Genomic DNA, 20,089 nt, shown 5'->3' with positions numbered 1-20,089 from the left:
TTAATTTTTTAGATATTTCTATGCTCCGTGGTTCATCTACCAGCTCTTTCAAATTATCACAAACCTCGAGAAATTTTTCAACATATTTATTGGAAAGTATCCTCAGATAAGTGACCCTGCACAGTCCAAATCCATATTGTTCAAGGATCAATCATGTAAGCATATTTAGCATAAAGAATAATAGAGATGCTATGTTACAGACAACATCTATGTAACAAGTACTTATTGAGCAGCTACATCATACCAGGTACTGTACCTGGCAAACAAAAACTATTAAGCAACAGAGGCCAAAGAAGCTTCAAAAAGGAAGAATTTAATTGCCTCAAATGCCTGAAAATGGAGAGTGATGGCAGCATCACGCTGGCATAGGATGCGCTCAGTTCCGCCCCCTCCCTTTAACAGTAAACACTTGGTATCCACCCATGAGCAAAAGTGCCTCTATGGGAAATGTGGGATCCAGCTCCATACGCCAAGGAACTCACCAAGAACCTCACCCACAGGTGCATGGGGCAAGAGGCAGGCAGATGTCAGGACCAGCCGTGTGGCCTACAGGAGACTGTGAATGAGTTCTGGCCCCTCTTGGCCCTGTCATGGGAGGGCCAGTGGGAACACTAACTGGGGATTTCACCTACATATGAGAGAATCTTTGTGGAGGTGAGACTTTTCAATGGAACTTTCACACTCCATTGAAGCAATATTCGTGTATAACACACACACACACACACATATATATACCTTTGGATGCACTAGGGTGTGAAGAATGAACATCTTGACTTTGCGGGCATCACTCCTCCCCCAAAGGGGCACAACTTAGGGCTGACCTTGGTTGCCTGTGATTTTCCCACAGGAGAAAAGGAGAGCTGGTGAGTGAACATATGACTTCACCAGCTCTGCAGGATGCTACTGAGAAGGCTCGTTTCACCCTCACAGCTTCCAGAGAATTGTATGGGGGGTTTCATGATTAGCACAGATAGGGAGGGAAGGAGGAAGCAGATGGGTGGTGAGGAATTTTGGATTCTTGAATTTATTAAACAGACTTAAGTTCACCCTGCTTATTTAATTTATATGCAGAATACATCATGCAAAATGCCAGGCTGAATGAATCACAAGCTGGAATCAAGATAGCTAGGAGAAACATCAACAACCTCAGATATACAAATGATACCACTATAAGTAAAGAGCCTCTTGATGGAGGTGAAAAAGGAGAGAGCAAAAGCTGGTTTAAAACTCAATATTCAAAAAACAAAGATCATGGCATCCGGTCCCATCACTTCTTGGCAAATAGATGAGGAAACAATGGAAACCGTGACAGACTTAATTTTCTTGAGCTTCAAAATCACAGCAGATGGTGACTCCAGCCATGAAATTAAAAGACACTTAAACCTTGGGAGAAAAGCTATGACATACCTAGATAGCATATTAAAAAGCAAAACATCACTTTGCTGGCAAAGGTGCATATAGTCAAAGCTATGGTTTTTTCTAGTAGTAATATACAGATGTGATAGATGGACCAGAAAGAAGGCTGAGCAATGAAGAATTGATGCTTTTGAATTGTGGTGTTGGAGAAGACTCTTGAGTGTCCCTTGGATAGCAAGGAGATCAAACCAGTCAATCCTAAAGGAAATCAGTCCTGAATATTCATTGGAGGGACTGATGCTGAAGCTGAAGCTCCAATACTTTGGCCACATGATGCAAAGAACTGACTCATTTAAAAGACCTGGATGTTGGGAAAGATTGAAGACCAAAGAAGCAGGTGACAGAGGATGAGATGGTTGGATGGCATCACCAACTCAATGGACATGAATTTGAGTGAACTCTGGGAGATAATAAAGGACAGGGAAGTCGGGTGTGCTACAGTCCACGGGGTCACAAAGAGTTGGATACAGCTTAGTGACTGAACAACAAGTTCATACTGATTGAATTCTAGATTCCATCAGGAAGATTGTTCACAAGTCATGGAGCAAATCTCATCCAGGAACAGCCAGCTAAACCACTGGCATCCCCAGCACACGTGCATGCAAGCTCCCACCTTCCCCTCTTCTGCAGCCAACTCCCAATGCATACTCCCAAGAGCAACAGCAAGATCAGGTTCTAACAGATAGGCGGACATGTAGAAATAGCACCAGGTGTGTGGGCATAAACCTGTACTGTGCACTGTATCCAGGGGAAAAGGAGAGAGACAGTTCCATTGACACAGTGTAGGCTCAAAAGAATACAAATAATCTTAAGAATTATGCCACAAAGGAAGCAAGAGGTTTAGAGCTGGTACATCTATACAAAGTATGAGAAAGCCTTAGAATCTATAACATCTTAGAATCAGTAGCAAGACTGATGAAAGATATTTTATCCTAAAGCAATTGGTAAATAACAGAGCAAGTGGCAGTTAAATCAAATGCAAGAAGAACAATGCAAAATTCCCAGGAACATAAAATATCAAGGAAACAAGACAACACCAAAAGATTGCGGTAATCTTCCTGTAACCAAACCCAAAGACATGGAGATCTACAATTTAGATAAATAATAGATAATTCAAAATTTCCTTTAAGGAAATTCACTGAGTTTCAAGAAATCATAGCAAGACAATCCAATGAAATCAGGCAAACAATACATGATCAAAATGAGACAATTAACAAAGATTAGTGATCATACAAAAGAACTAAACAGAAATTCTGGAGCTGAATTTCTGAAGAATTCAATAGATAGAAAATGCAATAGAGAGCATCAAGAACAGAGTAGACCTAGAAAAAAAAATCAGTATATACAGAATGTGTTTAGTTGCTCAGTCATGTCCAACTCTTTGTGATCCCATAGCCAGGATCCTTTGTTAATGGGGATTCTCCAGGCAAGAATACTGGAGTGGGTTGCCATTCCCTCCTCCAGGGGACCTTCCCAATCCAGGGTTCAAACCCACGCCTCCCTCATTGCAGGTGAATTATTTGCCATCTGAGCCACCAGGGAAGCCCAGACACAGAATAGAAACATTGGAATATCCAATGCTGAATAGAAAAAAATTAAAAGGTGAAGAAATGTTACCTATAGGAGACCATCAAAAAAAAAAAAAATCAATATCATTGTCATTCCAAAGAAAAAGAGAAGGGGTCAGACAGCTTATTTGAAGAAATTACAGAAGACTCTCCAAACCTGGAGAGAGATTTGGGCATTCAAGTCATGAAAGTAATAAATTATTCCTTATATCAATCCAAAATGACCTTCTCAAAACATATTATAACAAAACTGTAAAAATCAAACACAAAGGGATAATCTTCAAAGCAGAGAGAGAAGAGAAGTTTGAAGCCAGCAAAGAAACCTCCATTAGATTATCAGCAGATTTCATAGCAGAAATCTTGCAGGCTTGAACGGAATGAAAAGATATTCTCAAATTATTGAAAAAAAAAAAAACAAAAAACATGCCAACCCAGAATACTCTATCCAGAAAAGTTATCATTCAGAAATAAAGAAGAAAAAATTTTTCACAGATAAACACCTAGGATAATTCAATATCACCAGACATACCTTACAAGAAGTGTCAAAAGTTCCTTATGGTAAAATAAAAAAAGACAGTGACTAGTAACATGAAAATATATGGAAACTATTCAACACATAAAATAAAGCAAATGTATAGTCATATTCTGAAAATCTAATACTGTAATAGATGTGTTAACCACTTAACTATGGTATAAAAGTTAAAAGATATGAGTGGCAAAGTAATCATAGCTACTATAATTTATGAAAGAACACACAATATAAAAAGAGGCATGTTGTAATATTGAAGACATTTGGTAGCTATAAGAGGGTAAAGTGTTTGTATGCAATTGAATTAAGTTGCTAACAACATAAGGTAGACTAGTTTGTTGTCTTTTATGTAAGCATCATAATAACCACAAGGCAAATCTACAGTAGATTCACAAGAAATAAAGATAAGGAAATAAGAGGATAATGCCATGCAAAGTCACCAATTCACAAATGTAGGTAACAAGAGTATTAAAAATTAACCACAAAACAGCCAGAAAGTATTTCATCAAATGGAAACAGTAAGGCTTTACATTTCAATGATTATTTTAAGGATAAATAGATTGAATTCTCCAATCAAAAGGCACAGACTTGCTGGATGGATTTTTAAAAAAGAAGAGGAATTCCCTGACAGTCTCATGGTTAGGACTACATGGTTTCAATGATGAGGATGCAGTCTCCATTCCTGCTCAGGAAATTAAGATGCCACAAGCAACACAGCTGGACTGGGGGCGGAAAATGGATTCTCACAAGGTTAAAAAAAAAAATATATATATATATATATATATATATATTACATATATGTAATATACATATATAATATATGTAACTATTTGTGGTGATGGATGTTAATACCAAGATACCAAGCTCAGCCTCTACCTCTCTTCTAGTTTCATTGCTCTGACCCACAGCCTCCTCATGGCCTTCTTCACTTCAGCATTTCTCAGGGAGTAGATGACAGGGTTGAGCAGTGGGGTGATCACCGTGTAGAACACAGCCACCGTCTTGTCCACAGACAGGGTGGTAGAAGGTCTCAGATAGATGAAGATGCAGGGCCCAAAGAACAAGGTGACCACAGTGACGTGGGCCCCACAGGTGGACAGGGCCTTGTGCCGCCCCGCGGAGCTCCGAGTCCTCAGATGGAGCAAGATGACCACATAGGAGGCTAAGAGGACCACAAAGCTGATCACAGACAGGGTCCCCCCGTTAGCAACGATCAGAAGACCAATGAGGACGGTGTCAGAGCAGGCAAGTTTGAGCAGGGGAAGCACGTCACAGAAATAGTGGTCGATCACATTGGGGCCACAGAAGGGCAAGCGGAAGACGAGAAGGCTATCAACCAAGGAATGCACAAAGGCCCCCACCCATGCTGCTCCCACCAGGAAGGCACACGCTTGCCGGCTCATGATGGTGGTGTAGCTGAGGGGCTTGCAGATGGCCACGTAGCGGTCATAGGCCATCACAGTGAGCAAGAAAGCCTCAGTGCCACCAAACAAGTGGATAAAGAAAAACTGTGACATGCAGCCCCACAGAGGTATGGCTTTCCTCTCAGCCAGCAGATCTGAGATGAGTTTGGGGACTGTCGTCGAGGCGTAGCAGATCTCCACAAAGGACAGGTAGCTCAGGAAGAAGTACATGGGGGAACCAAGGCTTCTGCTGCTCATGACAGTGAGGACAATGAGGAGATTCCCCAGCACAATGGCTGTGTACAGGAGCAGAAACATCACAAAGCAGACTTTCTGCACCTCTGGATTGGAAGAAAGTCCCAGGAAAATGAATTCTGTCACATTGTGTGTTTTAGCCATGATACAGCCACCAGGAGGCAGGAATTTGGAAGGGTGATCTGAAATGACAGGAAACAAGACTCCTACATTAAGTGGGAAATTTACATAACAATCTGTTTTAAGTGTGAGAAGCTTGTGAGCTGGGTACTGAATGATAAGTAGGATTTAGTTATTTAGAAAAGAAGGAAAGAACACTGCAAGGAAGCCATGGAGGAAGTGCAAACTATAGAAATTTGAGCGAGGCTGGAGTAAAGTGAAGAATAGCAACCATAAAGTTGGAGACAGGATCTAGTACCAATTCACAAAGGACTATTATGGACTTTGGGGTTTGCTCAACAGACAATGAGTAATCATCAAAAATGTTAGTGGACCCAAAGGCTTGGTATGCAGGTATGCTTGGTATGCAGAAATTGGACTAGTGGACCAGAGGCTGAACTAGGAGAAGTCTATTAGGAGACTGATTGCCTCACTGGATGACGTAGGGCAGCAGGTACAGCACTGCTGTGTCCATAGTAACTGTCTCTATTGCCACTGAGTGCTTCTGTCTTTCGCCTGCAGATTTCCTTCATCCTACTTCCTTTTGCTCCTCTCCCTTTCTGCTTTTCAGAATAGGAGTCTCACCTTCCCATATACCCTTCAGGGTCTTCTGAAGAAATTTCCCTGGACATTCAGCATGGTCTCTTATTTCTGCTTCTTCACTTAATTATCTGCTTCTACATTCGGTCACCAGGTGACCTAGTTCCTTGCAAAAGTTCCAGCTCAATCAATTCACAATTCTTCTCTTTACAGGTACCTTCACTTCTTTCTGGCTTCTGTCCCTCAGTGGCAACAGAAGTACAAACCACTCTCCACCCAAAATGCCGACTATGACACATCCTTATAAGAAGGCAGGCCTTCCAACACCTCAAAACATCGCCACGATTGTGCATTGACTGGTTAGCAGACTATCTTCACCCATGCTGGATGTGGTCAAGGTGACTGAGATCAAACTGCATCAACATGGTCCCTTCTATAGGTGGACTCCAGGGCACCTGAGACCAGGAGTCATGTGACATCCACTCACACCACAAAGCATCCTTCCTTGAACACTGGCAACAGATGATTATGGACTATCACAAGTCACCGCTATAAGGAAATCACCAATAGAGTTTATGACTGCAGAGACCATCACTAAACCCTCAGATCTTTTGAGAATTTTACCAAATCACTCCTAGAAGAAACCACTGCTGGACTCCTAGGTTCACATTCCAATTACTACAGGTGGTAACTAATCTAGAAAGTTAGTTACCCTCTCAGAGACTCAAATCCACACTGTTCCATGGAGATAAAACCTACCTCACAATCAGATGCCATATATCTCCCTCCTAGCCCATCCCAGAAGAAGTTAAGTATTCATATACTGTGCTGCCTTGGAAGCTTCTCAGACATAGGAAATCCATTTCCCAATCTATAGACCCTTACAGTCAGTGATACCTCCTCTCTCAAGACATTTTGAAATCACAGCATCTTACACACTGACTTATAACTGTGTTCTGTGATCATCTGCTCCACTAAATTGTGAGTTTACTGGGGCAGAGATTATAAGCTGCTCAACACTCCATCTCTGGTGCCAACTGAATATCCATCACAATACAGTACTCAGTGAATATGCATAGAATAAGCAGGAAATACAGATCTTTCCTAGCTTCTGAGCACAGTATTTGGTACATTGTAAATATTCATTAAATGTTGAAAGAACAAAAGATTAACACCATGTATTCTCCATCCCTGTGTCCCGTGTCTAGCACAGTGCTTGCCTCAGGCAGAGACCAGATCAATGTGAAGCACTTTGTAAAATGCCATGGATGTCTTACAATATTCCCTTTGCTTTCAAAGTGAAATTTTGAAAGCAACCATCACATGCTCACAAAATAAAACTCACCCCAGTGTTTACTGTCTCACCACAATTCTTTTTTCTGTTCTGACCACAGAGAGGCAAATAATACCCCCAAGAACATCCCCTAGAGCATGCAGTTTCCCAGTTATTCAGTCTAAAACCATTAAGGCCAAGCAACCAAAGAGAGCTCATACATCTCAGGATTCACCAGATGGAGAATCCACTCCTCTGCAGCCTCAGGCTTGGGAATGTTGAGACTAAGCCAGAAGGTCCACTCTGCTGATTTAAAACAAGAGCAGAGTAAACTTGCCTCCCTTGTGTTCCCTAGAGATATAAGAATCCTGGTGACTCAGCCTGAGTTCACGTAGCTGAGAGATACCAGGGAGGAAGGCATGGTGATCAAGTGAGAGAAGATTGGTCCCCAGAGACCCATGCCTGGCCCCTTCCTAATCAGGCACCTACCTCATGGGAAGCAGGACCTGGATACTAACACCTCAAACTTCCTCATAGGTAACATAACTCCAGATATCAATAGGGAATGGTAAATTAATTTCACCCAGTGTTCACAGGGTACTTAGGCTATGGGGCTCCATGCTGTTTAGAGGTCAGTTAGATCCAGCTTTTATCGTGAACTCAGATATTTGACTTTACATGAAATGACACCGTTCAAAGGATGGGTCCAAGGAATATGGGTTCCGTTCAGTTCAGTCGCTTAGTCGTGTCCGACTCTTTGCGACCCCATGAATCACAGCACGCCAGGCCTCCCTGTCCATCACCAACTCCCGGAGTTCACCCAGACTCACATCCATCGAGTCAGTGATGCCATCCAGCCATCTCATCCTCTGTCATCCCCTTCTCCTCCTGACCCCAATCCCTCCCAGCATCAGAGTCTTTTCCAATGAGTCAACTCTTCGCATGAGGTGGCCAAAGTACTGGAGTTTCAGCTTTAGCATCATTCCTTCCAAAGAAATCCCAGGGCTGATCTCCTTCAGAATGGACTGGTTGCATCTCCTTGCAGTCCAAGGGACTCTCAAGAGTCTTCTCCAACACCACAGTTCAAAAGCATCAATTCTTCGGCGCTCAGCCTTCTTCACAGTCCAACTCTCACATCCATACATGACCACAGGAAAAACCATAGCCTTGACTAGACGGACCTTTGTTGGCAAAGTAATGTCTCTGCTTTTCAATATGCTATCTAGGTTGGTCATAACTTTCCCTCCAAGGAGTAAGCGTCTTTTAATTTCATGGCTGCAGTCACCATCTGCTGTGATTTTGGAGCCCAGAAAAATAAAGTCTGATACTGTTTCCACTGTTTCCCCATCTATTTCCCATGAAGTGATGGGACCGGATGCCATGATCTTCGTTTTCTGAATGTTGAGCTTTAAGCCAACTTTTTCACTCTCCTCTTTCACTTTCATCAAGAAGCTTTTGAGTTCCTCTTCACTTTCTGCCATAAGGGTGGTGTCATCTGCATATCTGAGGTTATTGATATTTCTCCCGGCAATCTTGATTCCAGCTTGTGTTTCTTCCAGCCCCGTGTTTTTCATGATGTACTCTGCATAGAAGTTAAATAAGCAGGGTGACAATATACAGCCTTGACGTACTCCTTTTCCTATTTGGAACCAGTCTGTTGTTCCATGTCCAGTTCTAACTGTTGCTTCCTGACCTGCATACAGATTTCTCAAGAGGCAGATCAGGTGGTCTGGTATGGGTGGTGTCAGTAAACTGAGATAGCACTTCTACTGGCCTTTGGTGTGGATGAGGGTACAGAAGAGTAGATCTCAACTGTGAGCAGTTTTTGCCTTCAAGAGTATATTTGGCAATATCTGGACACATTTTTCATTGAACCAACCTGCAGGGGAGGAGGTGTTATTAGCATCTAGTGGGCAGAGGCCAGAGATGCTAAGAAACATCCTATAATGCACAGGATAGCCTCTGCTGCATAGCTTATCTGAGCCAAATCACAATACTATTGCTATTCAGATACCCTGCTAAAGAGGAAACAAAAATCTGAATTGGTGTTTATTAAAACTGGACTTTGATTGCATATGTTTATTAATCTGCTTTGTCTCTGCAACAAAATGTTTTACCAATGCCATAATGGCACTTTGCAGAATCAATGTACTCTACACCAGTGCTATTCATGAATGTCATTAATGCAGTCTTGAGTAAAATTAAAGCTGAAACAAGATGAGAAATTTCAACTCATAATTAAGGAGAAAATTATAATGATATATTTTAAGATTGTTTTAAAGATTTTAATGCAATCGCTTTGAGAATGCAAAACCTAATTAATCATTATTCTCTATATTGAAAAAAAGCACTAGGAAGAAGATTAGCAAATAATTACATAAAAGCTTCCAATATTTAAGTAATATTAATATTAAATGTGCATATTTTTGACAAATTTTCACTGCTTGTGATGGATTTGTATATATTTAATTGTAGCAAATGGTAAAGTAGATTCATATCTATTCATGTGTATTTTACTAATGACATACCTAACTTTTTCATAATTTTCAAGGTATTTCTGTGCTACATGGTTCCTCTAAAGTTTTTCAAACTGTCACAAATCTCCAAAAATTTTTCAATATACTTATTGGAAATAAACCTCATATAAGTGGCCCTGCATAGTTCAAATCCACGTGTTTCAAGAGTCAACCATATAAGCATATTTAGCATAAAAAATAGGAGAGGTGCTATGTTACAGACAATATCTATGTAACAAATATTTATTAAGCAGCTATATTGTGCCAAGTACTGTGCCTGGTAAGCAAAAACTATTCAGCAAAACTGGCCAAAGGAGCCTTAAAACAGAAGGACTGAATTGCCTCAAATGCCTGAAAATATAGAGTGACAGCAGCATCATGGTGGCTTAAGACACCCTCACTTTTGTCTCCTCCCTTCATTTAACAATAAATATTTGGCATCTACCCATGAAGAAGTCCATCTATGGGACATGTGGGATCCAGCTCCATATGCCAAGGAACTTGAGAAGAGTCTCATCCACAGATGTATGGGGCAAGAGGCAGACAAAACTCATTATGCCAATCCAAAATTACCTTCTCAAGACACATTATAATAAAATTGTAAAAGTCACGAGTGAATCCTAAAAGCAGCAAGAGGAAAGAAGTTTGAAGCCTGCAAAGGACCTCCATGAGATTATCAAAAGATTTCTCAGCCAAAATCTTAGAGGCCTGTAGAAAATGAATTGATATTCTGAAATTATTGAACAACAAAAAAAAATTTTCCAACACAGAATACTCTATCCAGAAAAGTTATCACTCAGTAATAAAGGGAAAAAAGACTTTCTCAGACAAATAGCTAAAAAAATTCAATTCCACCTATCTTACAAGAAATACAGACAGTTTGTTTGGCTAAAGTAGAAAACATTAGGTAGAACATGAAAATATATGAAAAATATATAACACACTGAATAAAGAAAATGTATAGTCAATTTCTGAAAATCTAATACTGTAACAAATGGTGTGTAACCGCTTAACTCTAGTATAAAGGTTAAAGGACATGAGTATCAAAAATAACCACAACTACTGTAGTTTGTGAAAGAATATGCAATATAAAAAGAGGCATATTACAACATTAAAGACATTAAAGGAGACGTAAGAGGGTAGAGTTGTTGTATGCAACTGAATTAAGTTGCCATCGACACACTGTGCTGCTGTTTCATGTAAGCTTCATGGTAACCACAAGCAAAACCTACAGTAGATTCAAAAAGAATAAAGGCAAGGAAATCAGAGCACAACACCACGCAAAGTTACCAATTCAAAAATGTAGTCAGCAAAAGAATCAAAAAATCAACTAGAAAACAGCCAGAAGACAATCAAATGGCAATAGTAATTCTTTACATTTCAATCACTGCTGTAAGGATAAGGGGAGTGAATTCTCCAATCAAAAGCACAGAGTTGCTGGAAGGATTTAAAAAAATAAAAAGAAGACTCAGTTATATGCTGTTACACAATACCCATTATCAGCTTTAGGAAAATCTACACCCAAGAGAAGGGCTTCCCTCGTAGCTCAGTTGGTAAAGAATCTGCCTGCAATGCAGGAGACCTGGGTTCAATCCTTGGGTTGGGAAGATTTCCTGGAGAAGGAAATGGCAACCCACTCCTGCCGGGGTCCAGCCCCGGCTGATCCAGGGTATTTGAAGCGGGGACGGCGTCGGCGACCTATTTATTTAAATATTTTATCAAAGATATAAAGAGTAATAGGATGAGGATAGCTCAGTAGGAAAATTCAGTGGAGAAAAGAGGCTGAGTAGCTTGGTTTACACGGGAGACCAATAAAACTTCAAGACAAGAAGTTTGCACCACTTACGTAGGCCGCAGGCATCCTTCCGTTCTCCTGAAGGAGAGGAGACACTGAGGCCTCCCCGGTCGGATCTTAGAAGCCCAGGCATAATTAGTAAGCATGGCGGGTTCCGTGCTCCAGATGGAGACTCAGCCAGAGTGAGAGAGAGAGCGACATGGGGAGACCAGTATTTCGAGAAACTGATCCCAATTCTTTATTTTCCATGGTCTACTTTTATACACTGAGATGTTATGCAAAAGTCACGCGGGGTCAGCAGTCCTGACTTTTATCAAAGTCAGGTGCTTCATACAAATGTATACAGAGGTCTTAGGGGTGTTACATCATCTTCTGGCCAGGGGGGCCTGCTGACAATTTATGACCCTCTCCTTGTGACAACGGTCAGTCAACCAGGACACTTATTTCTCCAGGGGTAATTATTCTTAAAACAGATGCCACCCAAATAAAGTTACATTCCTATAGGGTGAGGGTATAGTGGGTTTTAGTTAAAAAGAATTTACTTAGCCTAAGGTCTAACGTGATTAATATTAAAGGTTAATACTTATTTCTTCTATATATTCATTAATGTGTGTAAGGCCAGGGGATGTGGAGACTTAGCAACAAACATTGGCTCAACAAATGAAAAACCCTTCACCAATACAATTCCTAATCAGCCCATTATACTTATACTAATAGTTTTCTAACTTTTCTAAGGAACCTATTTTTAGAAGGTTTAAAGCATCTCGTGCCTCTCATGGTTGGGAGGCTGTGAGCAATCACATGTGGCCAGACAAGCCTGTCAGGCAGGCTAGAGAACCTTCAGAGGAGTTTGTAGGTTAAAACACTCTTATCATGCCCAGGAATTATTATTAACTTGAGCTCTAAGTTAACTCCTTCTCTGAAAGAGGTGGTGGGGGACAGGTCCCCGTAAAGTCAGAGGTGTAGATGAGCACAAAGTAGTAAAGTAGGCAGGCTCTGGTTATGGGGGTAGATGCTCGAGGATTTCCAGGGGGACTCCTGAGGCTCGATCCCGCCTTTGCGTATGTCAAGCCTCCTTCCTCATGACCTTTGCCACAGGCAGAGTACCTCACTCTGGCCCCCAACACACTCCAGTATTCTTGCCTGGAGAATCCCATGGACAGAGGAGCCTGGCAGGCTACTGTCCATGGAGTCACAAGAGTCAGACATGATTTAGTGACTAAACCACCACCACACTCAAGAGTAAAGTGGTGAAAAAAAATGCTCATGCAAATGGAAACCAAAAGAGGGCAGAATAGCTGTATATTTAAATCAGACAAAGGAGACTTTAGGACAAAAACTGGAATAGGAGATGACGGTCATTAAATAATAATAAAGTAGTCAATTCATCAAAAAGGTGTAGCGTTTGTAAATATATATGCAACTAACACTGAAGCACCTAAATATTTTGTTGGACAAAAAGTTCATTCCATAAGATTTTATAGAAAAACTCACACTAATTTTTTGGCCAATCCTATATGTTAAGCTAATACTAACGGGGAAAATCAACAATAATACAATGAAAGCAGGGGACTTCCATATGTTCAGTCCCATAAAAATGTCATGTATTGTACAGGGATCACATTAAATCTGTAGATTGCTCTGGGTGATATGGCCATTTTAACAATATTAATTCTTCTAACCCAGGAGCATGGGATATCTTTTCATTTCTTTGAATCATCTTCAGTTTCCTTTATCAGTGTTTTATAGTTCTCAGCATATAAGTCTTTCACCTACTTGGTCGGGTTTTCTCCTATGATTTTTTTTTATGCAATTTTAACAGGGATTGTTTTTTTACTTTCTCTTTCTGATATTTCATTGTTCATCTAAAGAAATGCAATAGATTCCTGTATTCTTTTATATGCTGACTTGCTGAATTCATTTGTCAGTTCTAATGCTTTTTGTGTGGAGTTTTAAGGATTTTCTACACAGAGTGTCATGTCATATGCATATAATGACAGTTTTACCTCTTCCTTTCCAATTTGGATAACTTTCTTTTTTTATTTTTTTTATTTTCATTGGAGGCTAATTCTTTACAATATTGTGGTGGTTTTTGCCATACATTGATATGAATCAGCCATGAGTGTACCTGTGTTCCCCATCCTGAACCCCCCTCCCACCTCCCTCCCCATCCCATCCCTCAGGGTCATCCCAGTGCACCAGTTCCGAGCACCCTGTCTCATGCATCGAACCTGGACTGGCGATCTGTTTCACATATGATAATATACATGTTTCAATGCTACTCTCTCAAATCATCCCATTCTCACCTTCTCCCACAGAGTCCAAAAGTCTGTTCTTTATATCTGTGTCTCTGTCTCACATATAGGGTTATCGTTACCATTTTTCTAAATTCCATATACATGTGTTAGTATACTGTATTGGTGTTTTTCTTTCTGGCTTACTTCACTCTGTATAATAGGCTCCAGTTTCATCCACCTCACTAGAACTGATTCAAATGTATTCTTTTTAATGGCTGAGTAATATTCCATTTTTTTTTTGTTTGATGACTGTAACCAGGACTTTCAATACAATATGGAACAAGTGGTGAGAGTACTCATCCTTGTCTTTTTCCAGATTTTAATAGGAAGACTCAGTTTTTCACCACTGAGTATTATGTTGGCTGAGGGTTTGTTGTAAATAGCTTTTATTATATTTTGATATGCTCCCTATATACCCACTTTGGTGAGAGCTTTTACATAAATGGATGTTGAATTTTATCAGATGCTTCACTGTATCTAATGAATAATCACATGGTTTTTATCTTTTTTGTTGATGAAGTGCATCACATTGATTGATTTGTGTATGCTGATTTGTGTATGTTGAACAGTCCTTGTGATAAGGACTTCCAGTCCCATAGAAAGACAATGCCAAAGAATGCTCAAACTACCGCACAATTGCACTCATCTCACACGCTAGTAAAGTAATGCTCAAAATTCTCCAAGCCAGGCTCAGCAATATGTGAACCATGAACTTCCACACGTTCAAGCTGGTTTTAGAAAAGGCAGAGGAACCAGAAATCAAATTGCTAACATCCGCTGGATCATGGAAAAAGCAAGAGAGTTCCAGAAAAACATCTACTTCTGCTTTATTGACTATGCCAAAGCCTTTGATTGTGTGGATCACAATAAGCTCTGGAAAATTCTGAAAGAGATGGGAATACCAGAGCACCTGACCTGCCTCTTGAGAAATCTGTATGCAGGTCAGGAAGCAACAGTTAGAACTGGACATGGAATGACACACTGGTTCCAAATAGGAAAAGGAGTACGTCAAGGCTGTATATTGTCACCCTGCTTATTTAACTTATATGCAGAGCACATCATGAGAAACGCTGGGCTGGAAGAAGCACAAGCTGGAATCAGGATTGCTGGAAGAAATATCAATAACCTCAGATATGCAGATGACACCACCCTTATGGCAGAAAGTGAAGAGGAACTCAAAAGCCTCTTGATGAAAGTGAAAGAGGAGAGTGAAAAAGTTGGCTTAAAGCTCAACATTCAGAAAACAAAGATCATAGCATCTGGTCCCATCACTTCATGGGAAATAGATGGGGAAACAATGGAAACAGTGTCAGACTTTATTTTTCTGGGCTCCAAAATCATAGCAGATGGTGACTGCAGCCACGAAATTAAAAGATGCTTACTCCTTGGAAAGAAAGTTATGAGCAACCTAGGTAGCATATTCAAAAGCAGAGACATTACTTTGCCAACAAAGGTCCATCTAGTCAAGGCTATGGTTTTTCCAGTGGTCATGTATGGATGTGAGAGTTGGACTGTGAAGAAAGCTGAGCGCCGAAGAATTGATGCTTTTGAACTGTGGTGTTGGAGAAGACTCTTGAGAGTCCCTTGGACTGCAAAGAGATGCAACCAGTCCATTCTGAAGGAGATCAGCCCTGGGATTTCTTTGGAAGGAATGATGCTAAAGCTGAAACTCCAGTACTTTGGCCACCTCATGCGAAGAGTTGACTCATTGGGAAAGACTCTGATGCTGGGAGAGATTGGGGGTAGGAGGAGAAGGGGATGACAGAGGATGAGATGGCTGGATGGCATCACTGACTCGATGGACGTGAGTCTGAGTGAACTCTGGAAGTTGGTGATGGACAGGGAGGCCTGGCGTGCTGCAATTCACGGGGTCACAAAGAGTCGGACACGACTGAGCAACTGAACTGAACTGTGACTTTGGGATGAAATAACCAGATGGGACCTATCAAACTTCTAAGTTTTTGCACAGCAATGGAAACCATAAAACAAAACAGAAGGACAACCTACAGAATGGGAGGAAATATTTGCCTTAGGAAAGAGAGAGGGCAGAAATGAAAAAAAAAAAAAAAGGTTGGAAGTGGTAGAAAGTCCAAGACCTGTTTCCATGGACAAACTTCACTGGCCCCACCTAGAATGTGTGAGGAGTGAGGATTCAGGGGTGGGCACTGATATTGGGGTCCATGTCTCATGTACACCCTCATCTCAGGCTTTACCCCGATCCACACTCACACCTTGAAACCCTTTGTCTTGTTCCTCCAGCTCAGCTACTTTTCTGAGAAAGAGCTGGGTGCTTGCCTGTATTGAAGAAACACAAACAGATTGGAAAAAAAAAAGAACAAACCTATCACATGCTAAGTGATCAACAGACATGTGAGGAAGGACTAATCAATATGGTTATTAGAGGGCTTTAGGTCAGGGACAAAGTGAGGAATAGGAAGAGAAAAGGGATTAGAAGACATTATAAAGGAACAGAGGTAGCAGCCACCCCTGAACAACATTCTTTGATATAAGAATATACAAAGCCCTGAAGATCCCCTTGAAACCTTCTGAAGCTGGTATTATTACTGTCTCCATTTGTATTTGTACAAACTGAGACCCAAATGAATTAATGATCCATGAATGGTTACTTCAGTAGGACTTCTAACCCTGCTTTTCAAATTCCATCCTAAACAAACTGGCCCTGTCTAGAGTAAATAGGGCAAAGCAAAGGAGATTAATGTGGAACAGTCCCTGTTCTGCCGGGGTCCAGCCCCGGCTGATCCAGGGTATTCAAAGGAGAGACGGCATAGGCGACCTATTTATTTAAATATTTATCAAAGATATAAAGAGTAATAGAATGAGGATAGCTCAGTGAGGAAATTCAGTGGAGAAAAGAGGCTGAATAATTCAGCCAGAAGGTAAGAGAAAGAACGACATGGGGAGACCAAGTTTCGGTGAACAAGGCCCGCACTTTATTTTCCAAAGTAGTTTTTATACCTTAAGTTATGCATAGAGGATAATGGGGGAAGGGGTAGAGTCATGCAGCAAGCCAGGCTTTCTTCCTGCAAACTTATCATATGCAAAAGCTTAGGTGATTTGCATCATCTTCTGGCCCGGAGGCCTGTTAACATTTTAAGACCCTTTCTTCAGAAAACTTATTTTTCTCTAAAGGTGATTGGTCAGGAGCCACCCTCCAAAAGCATTAGATAAAGTTGCATTCCTACAGAGCAAAGGTGTGGTGGGCTATAACAAGAAAAAGAATTAACTCAAGGGTCCCAGGTTACAAACATTAAAGCTACTACTTACACCAATTATATCAATACACTGCCAGGGACACAGCAGGAAAGGGATATGGAAACTTAGCAGCAAACATTGGCCCAACAAGTGAAAATCCCTTCACCAATACAATTTCTAATCAATCTTTTAACTACTCAAAGGAATCTGTGTTAGACAGTTTAGAACATCTCCTGCCTCTCACAATTGGGAGGCTCTGAACAATCACATGTGGCCAGAAAAACCTATTCAGGCAGGCTAGAGGATTTCCAAAGGAGTTTGTAGGTTAAACACTGTCACACCAAGGAATTATTAACTGGAGCTGTAAGCTAACTCTTTTTTCAGAGAGAGGTAGAGGGGGACAGCCCCCCTGTGAAGTCAGAGGTGTAGGTGAAAGCACAAAGCAGAAAGTAGGCAGACTCTGGTTTAGGGGGTAGATGCTTGAGAATTTCCAGGGGGACTCCTGAGGCTCAATCCCACCTTTGCGTATGCTGAGCCTCCTTCCTCATAACCTTTGTCATGGCGGAGTTCCTCACGCTGGCTCCTGGCAGTGATAGAATTCCAGTTGAGCTATTCCAGATCCTGAAAGATGATGCTGTGGAAAGTGCTGCACTCAATATGCAATATGCACTCAATATGCAATATGCCGGCTCCTGGCACTGTTCTGCTGGAGAAGGACTGGACACTACTGAGTGGAATGCTAACAACCTATTCTCCCCAGCTCTGCTCCCCAGCATCCCAGGAAACCATCGATTGTTGGTCCCCAAAATTCCTGGTCCATCCTGACTGGTAGCCATGCACTCTGTCTTTGTCATGGAGTCCTCTGGAGGTGGTAAGAGCCCTGGAAGCAGACTTATGATCCTGGTCGCCACCTTGCTCAAGACTTACTGTGTGACCTGGGTAAATCTTTTAACCTTGCTACATTTATTTACTCAGCTGACTCCTGAGAGCACAAAATGAGGAATATGAGTAAAGTGCCTTGAATATCATAACCAAAGAGAAAGTGATCTTCAACAACTATTGTGCTAATAAAGGAATTATTGGGTGCTATTATCCATTTTATAGATGAGATACCTGTACATTCACAGGCTGTCATAGGTTTCCTGAACGAGCCTTTGAATATCACACTAAGAGCCTCATAAAGGCTTCCACTATGGCTCAGATGGTAGAGAATCTGCCTGCAGTGCAGGAGACCCAGGTTCAATCCCAGGATCAGGAAGATCCCCTGGAGAATGGAACAGCTAGCCACTCCAGTCTTCTTTCCAGGAGACACCCATGGACAGAGGAGCCTAGCAGGCTACAGTCCATGGCGTTGCAAAGAGTCAGACACGATTGAAGCAACTTAGCATACATGAGCCCATGGGACTATGACCCCACCTCGAGTGTAGTGATTACAATTTACTTTTATTTGTATTCCCAGCGCCTCACTCATTGCAGATAATAAATATCTCAAAGATTGAGGGGTAAGTGGAATATTATTAGAAAAAGAACAAGAGTTGTCATTACAAGCATCAGACCAGAGATGCAAAACTGTCTTAGAGAGAGAACAGCTAAGATGGTGGAGGAGTAGGACGGGAAGCACACTTTCTCCCCCAAAAATTCATCAAAAGAACATTTAAATGCCGAGTAAATTCCACAAAACAACTTCTGAATGCCGGCAGAGGACATCAGGCACCCAGAAAAGCAACCCAAGTCTTCGAAAGGAGGTAGGAAAAAATATAAAAGACAAAAAAAGAGACAAAAGAGGGAGGGATGGAGCTCCGTCCTGGGAAGGGAGTCTTAAAAAGAGAGAAGTTTCCAAACACCAGGAAACCTTCTCACTGCCGAATCTGTGCCGAGCCTTGGAAGCACAGAGGGCAACATAACAGGGAGGAAAAATAAACAATTAAAACCTGCGGATTGTGAGCCCTACGGTAACTCCCCCAGCGCAGAAGCAGCGCAGACGCCTGCACATGCCACTAGCAAGCAGGGGCTGGGCAGGGAGGCGTGGCGTGGGCTGCATCACTTAGAGTAAGGATCTGGCCTGAATACCCTGAGCGCTATCTGAGCGAAATAATTTGGGCTAGCAAACCAGACTGTGGGATATCTACCACGCGAAAAGCCAGCCCTAACCTAAGCCACCGCCAGGCCCACACATGAAACAAAGGACTGAACAGAGATAGCTGGCTACAGACCATCCCCCTCCGGTGACAGGTAGCCAGAGCCGGAAGGGGGCAATCGCAGCCCCAGAGAGATATCATCTATAAAACTTAAGCAGGCTTTTTTGCTAACTAAAACTTCTTGGGGGTCTGGATGGTCAACATCCACCTGAGAAGGTGCACCAGTTGTACACCTAGATAACCGAGCAGCAGGGAGGCAATAAGTCGCAGCAATCGTGCTCGCCAAACACCTCATCACCTGAGCTGCTCGGACCTGGGAAGAGCACAAAACGCAGGCCCAATCAAGTCTGCGCCTCTGAGGACTACCCGAGTGCCTGAACCTGAGCAGCTTGGACCTGGGAGGTGCATGCAGCCCAGGGCTGGCCACAGATGGTTCCCGGCAGAGCAACCTAGAGCCTGAGCAGTGTGGGCAGGGAGGCTACACGCGCCATGAGCAGGGGCAGGCCCAGTGTGGCTGAGGCACTGCGAGCACACACCAGTGTTATTTGTTTGCAGCATCCCTCCCTCCCTCCCCACAGCGTGACTGAACAAGTGAGCCTAAAAAACAAAAAAAAAGTGTCCTCCACCGTCCCCTTTTTGTCAGGGTGGAAACCAGACACTGAAGAGACCAGCAAACAAAAAAAGCAATAACAGAGGGAACCACCTTGGAAGCTACAGGCAATAGATTAAAACCCTGTGGTTACTACCAACTACATAGGAAGGGGCCTATAGATCTTGAGAAATATAAGTCGGACCAAGGAACTAGCCAAAAATGAACTGAACCCACAATACTCACAACAAAAACAGAGAAAGTCCTAGATATATTTTTACTATTTTTACGATCATTCTTTCTTTCTTTTTTTTTAATTTTTTTAAAAAAATTTTAAGTCCTCTATTATTTCTTTAATTTTCACTTTTATAACCTATTACTTTGCAAAAAAAAAAAAA

At 41.7% G+C, this 20,089-nt stretch overlaps 3 protein-coding genes across 4 annotated transcripts in view; all 3 read right to left on the bottom strand.

The window, feature by feature from the left end:
• LOC109569227 (olfactory receptor 4C12-like) overlaps positions 1-20,089 on the bottom strand; it is a 177,282-nt gene that overhangs the window by 136,723 nt on the left and 20,470 nt on the right. The gene's annotated exons all lie outside the window — the stretch shown is intronic.
• Positions 1-20,089, bottom strand: part of LOC109569951 (olfactory receptor 4B1-like) — a 62,562-nt gene that overhangs the window by 22,011 nt on the left and 20,462 nt on the right. The gene's annotated exons all lie outside the window — the stretch shown is intronic.
• Positions 4,386-20,022, bottom strand: LOC109569952 (olfactory receptor 4X2-like). The gene has a single exon (XM_070804257.1). The coding sequence runs from the start codon at positions 5,313-5,315 to the stop codon at positions 4,386-4,388; it is 930 nt and encodes a 309-aa protein (XP_070660358.1). The 5' UTR covers positions 5,316-20,022.

The sequence above is a fragment of the Bos indicus genome, chromosome 15, assembly GCF_029378745.1.
Source record: "Bos indicus isolate NIAB-ARS_2022 breed Sahiwal x Tharparkar chromosome 15, NIAB-ARS_B.indTharparkar_mat_pri_1.0, whole genome shotgun sequence".
NCBI lineage: Eukaryota > Metazoa > Chordata > Mammalia > Artiodactyla > Bovidae > Bos > Bos indicus.
Note: the sequence above shows the minus strand (reverse complement) of the source record. Positions and strands in the feature narration are given on the sequence as shown.

Bases quoted from the DNA above. Each gene is read 5' to 3' on its own strand.
- LOC109569952 (XM_070804257.1), bottom strand. From the start codon at position 5,315: ATGGCTAAAACACACAATGTGACAGAATTCATTTTCCTGGGACTTTCT.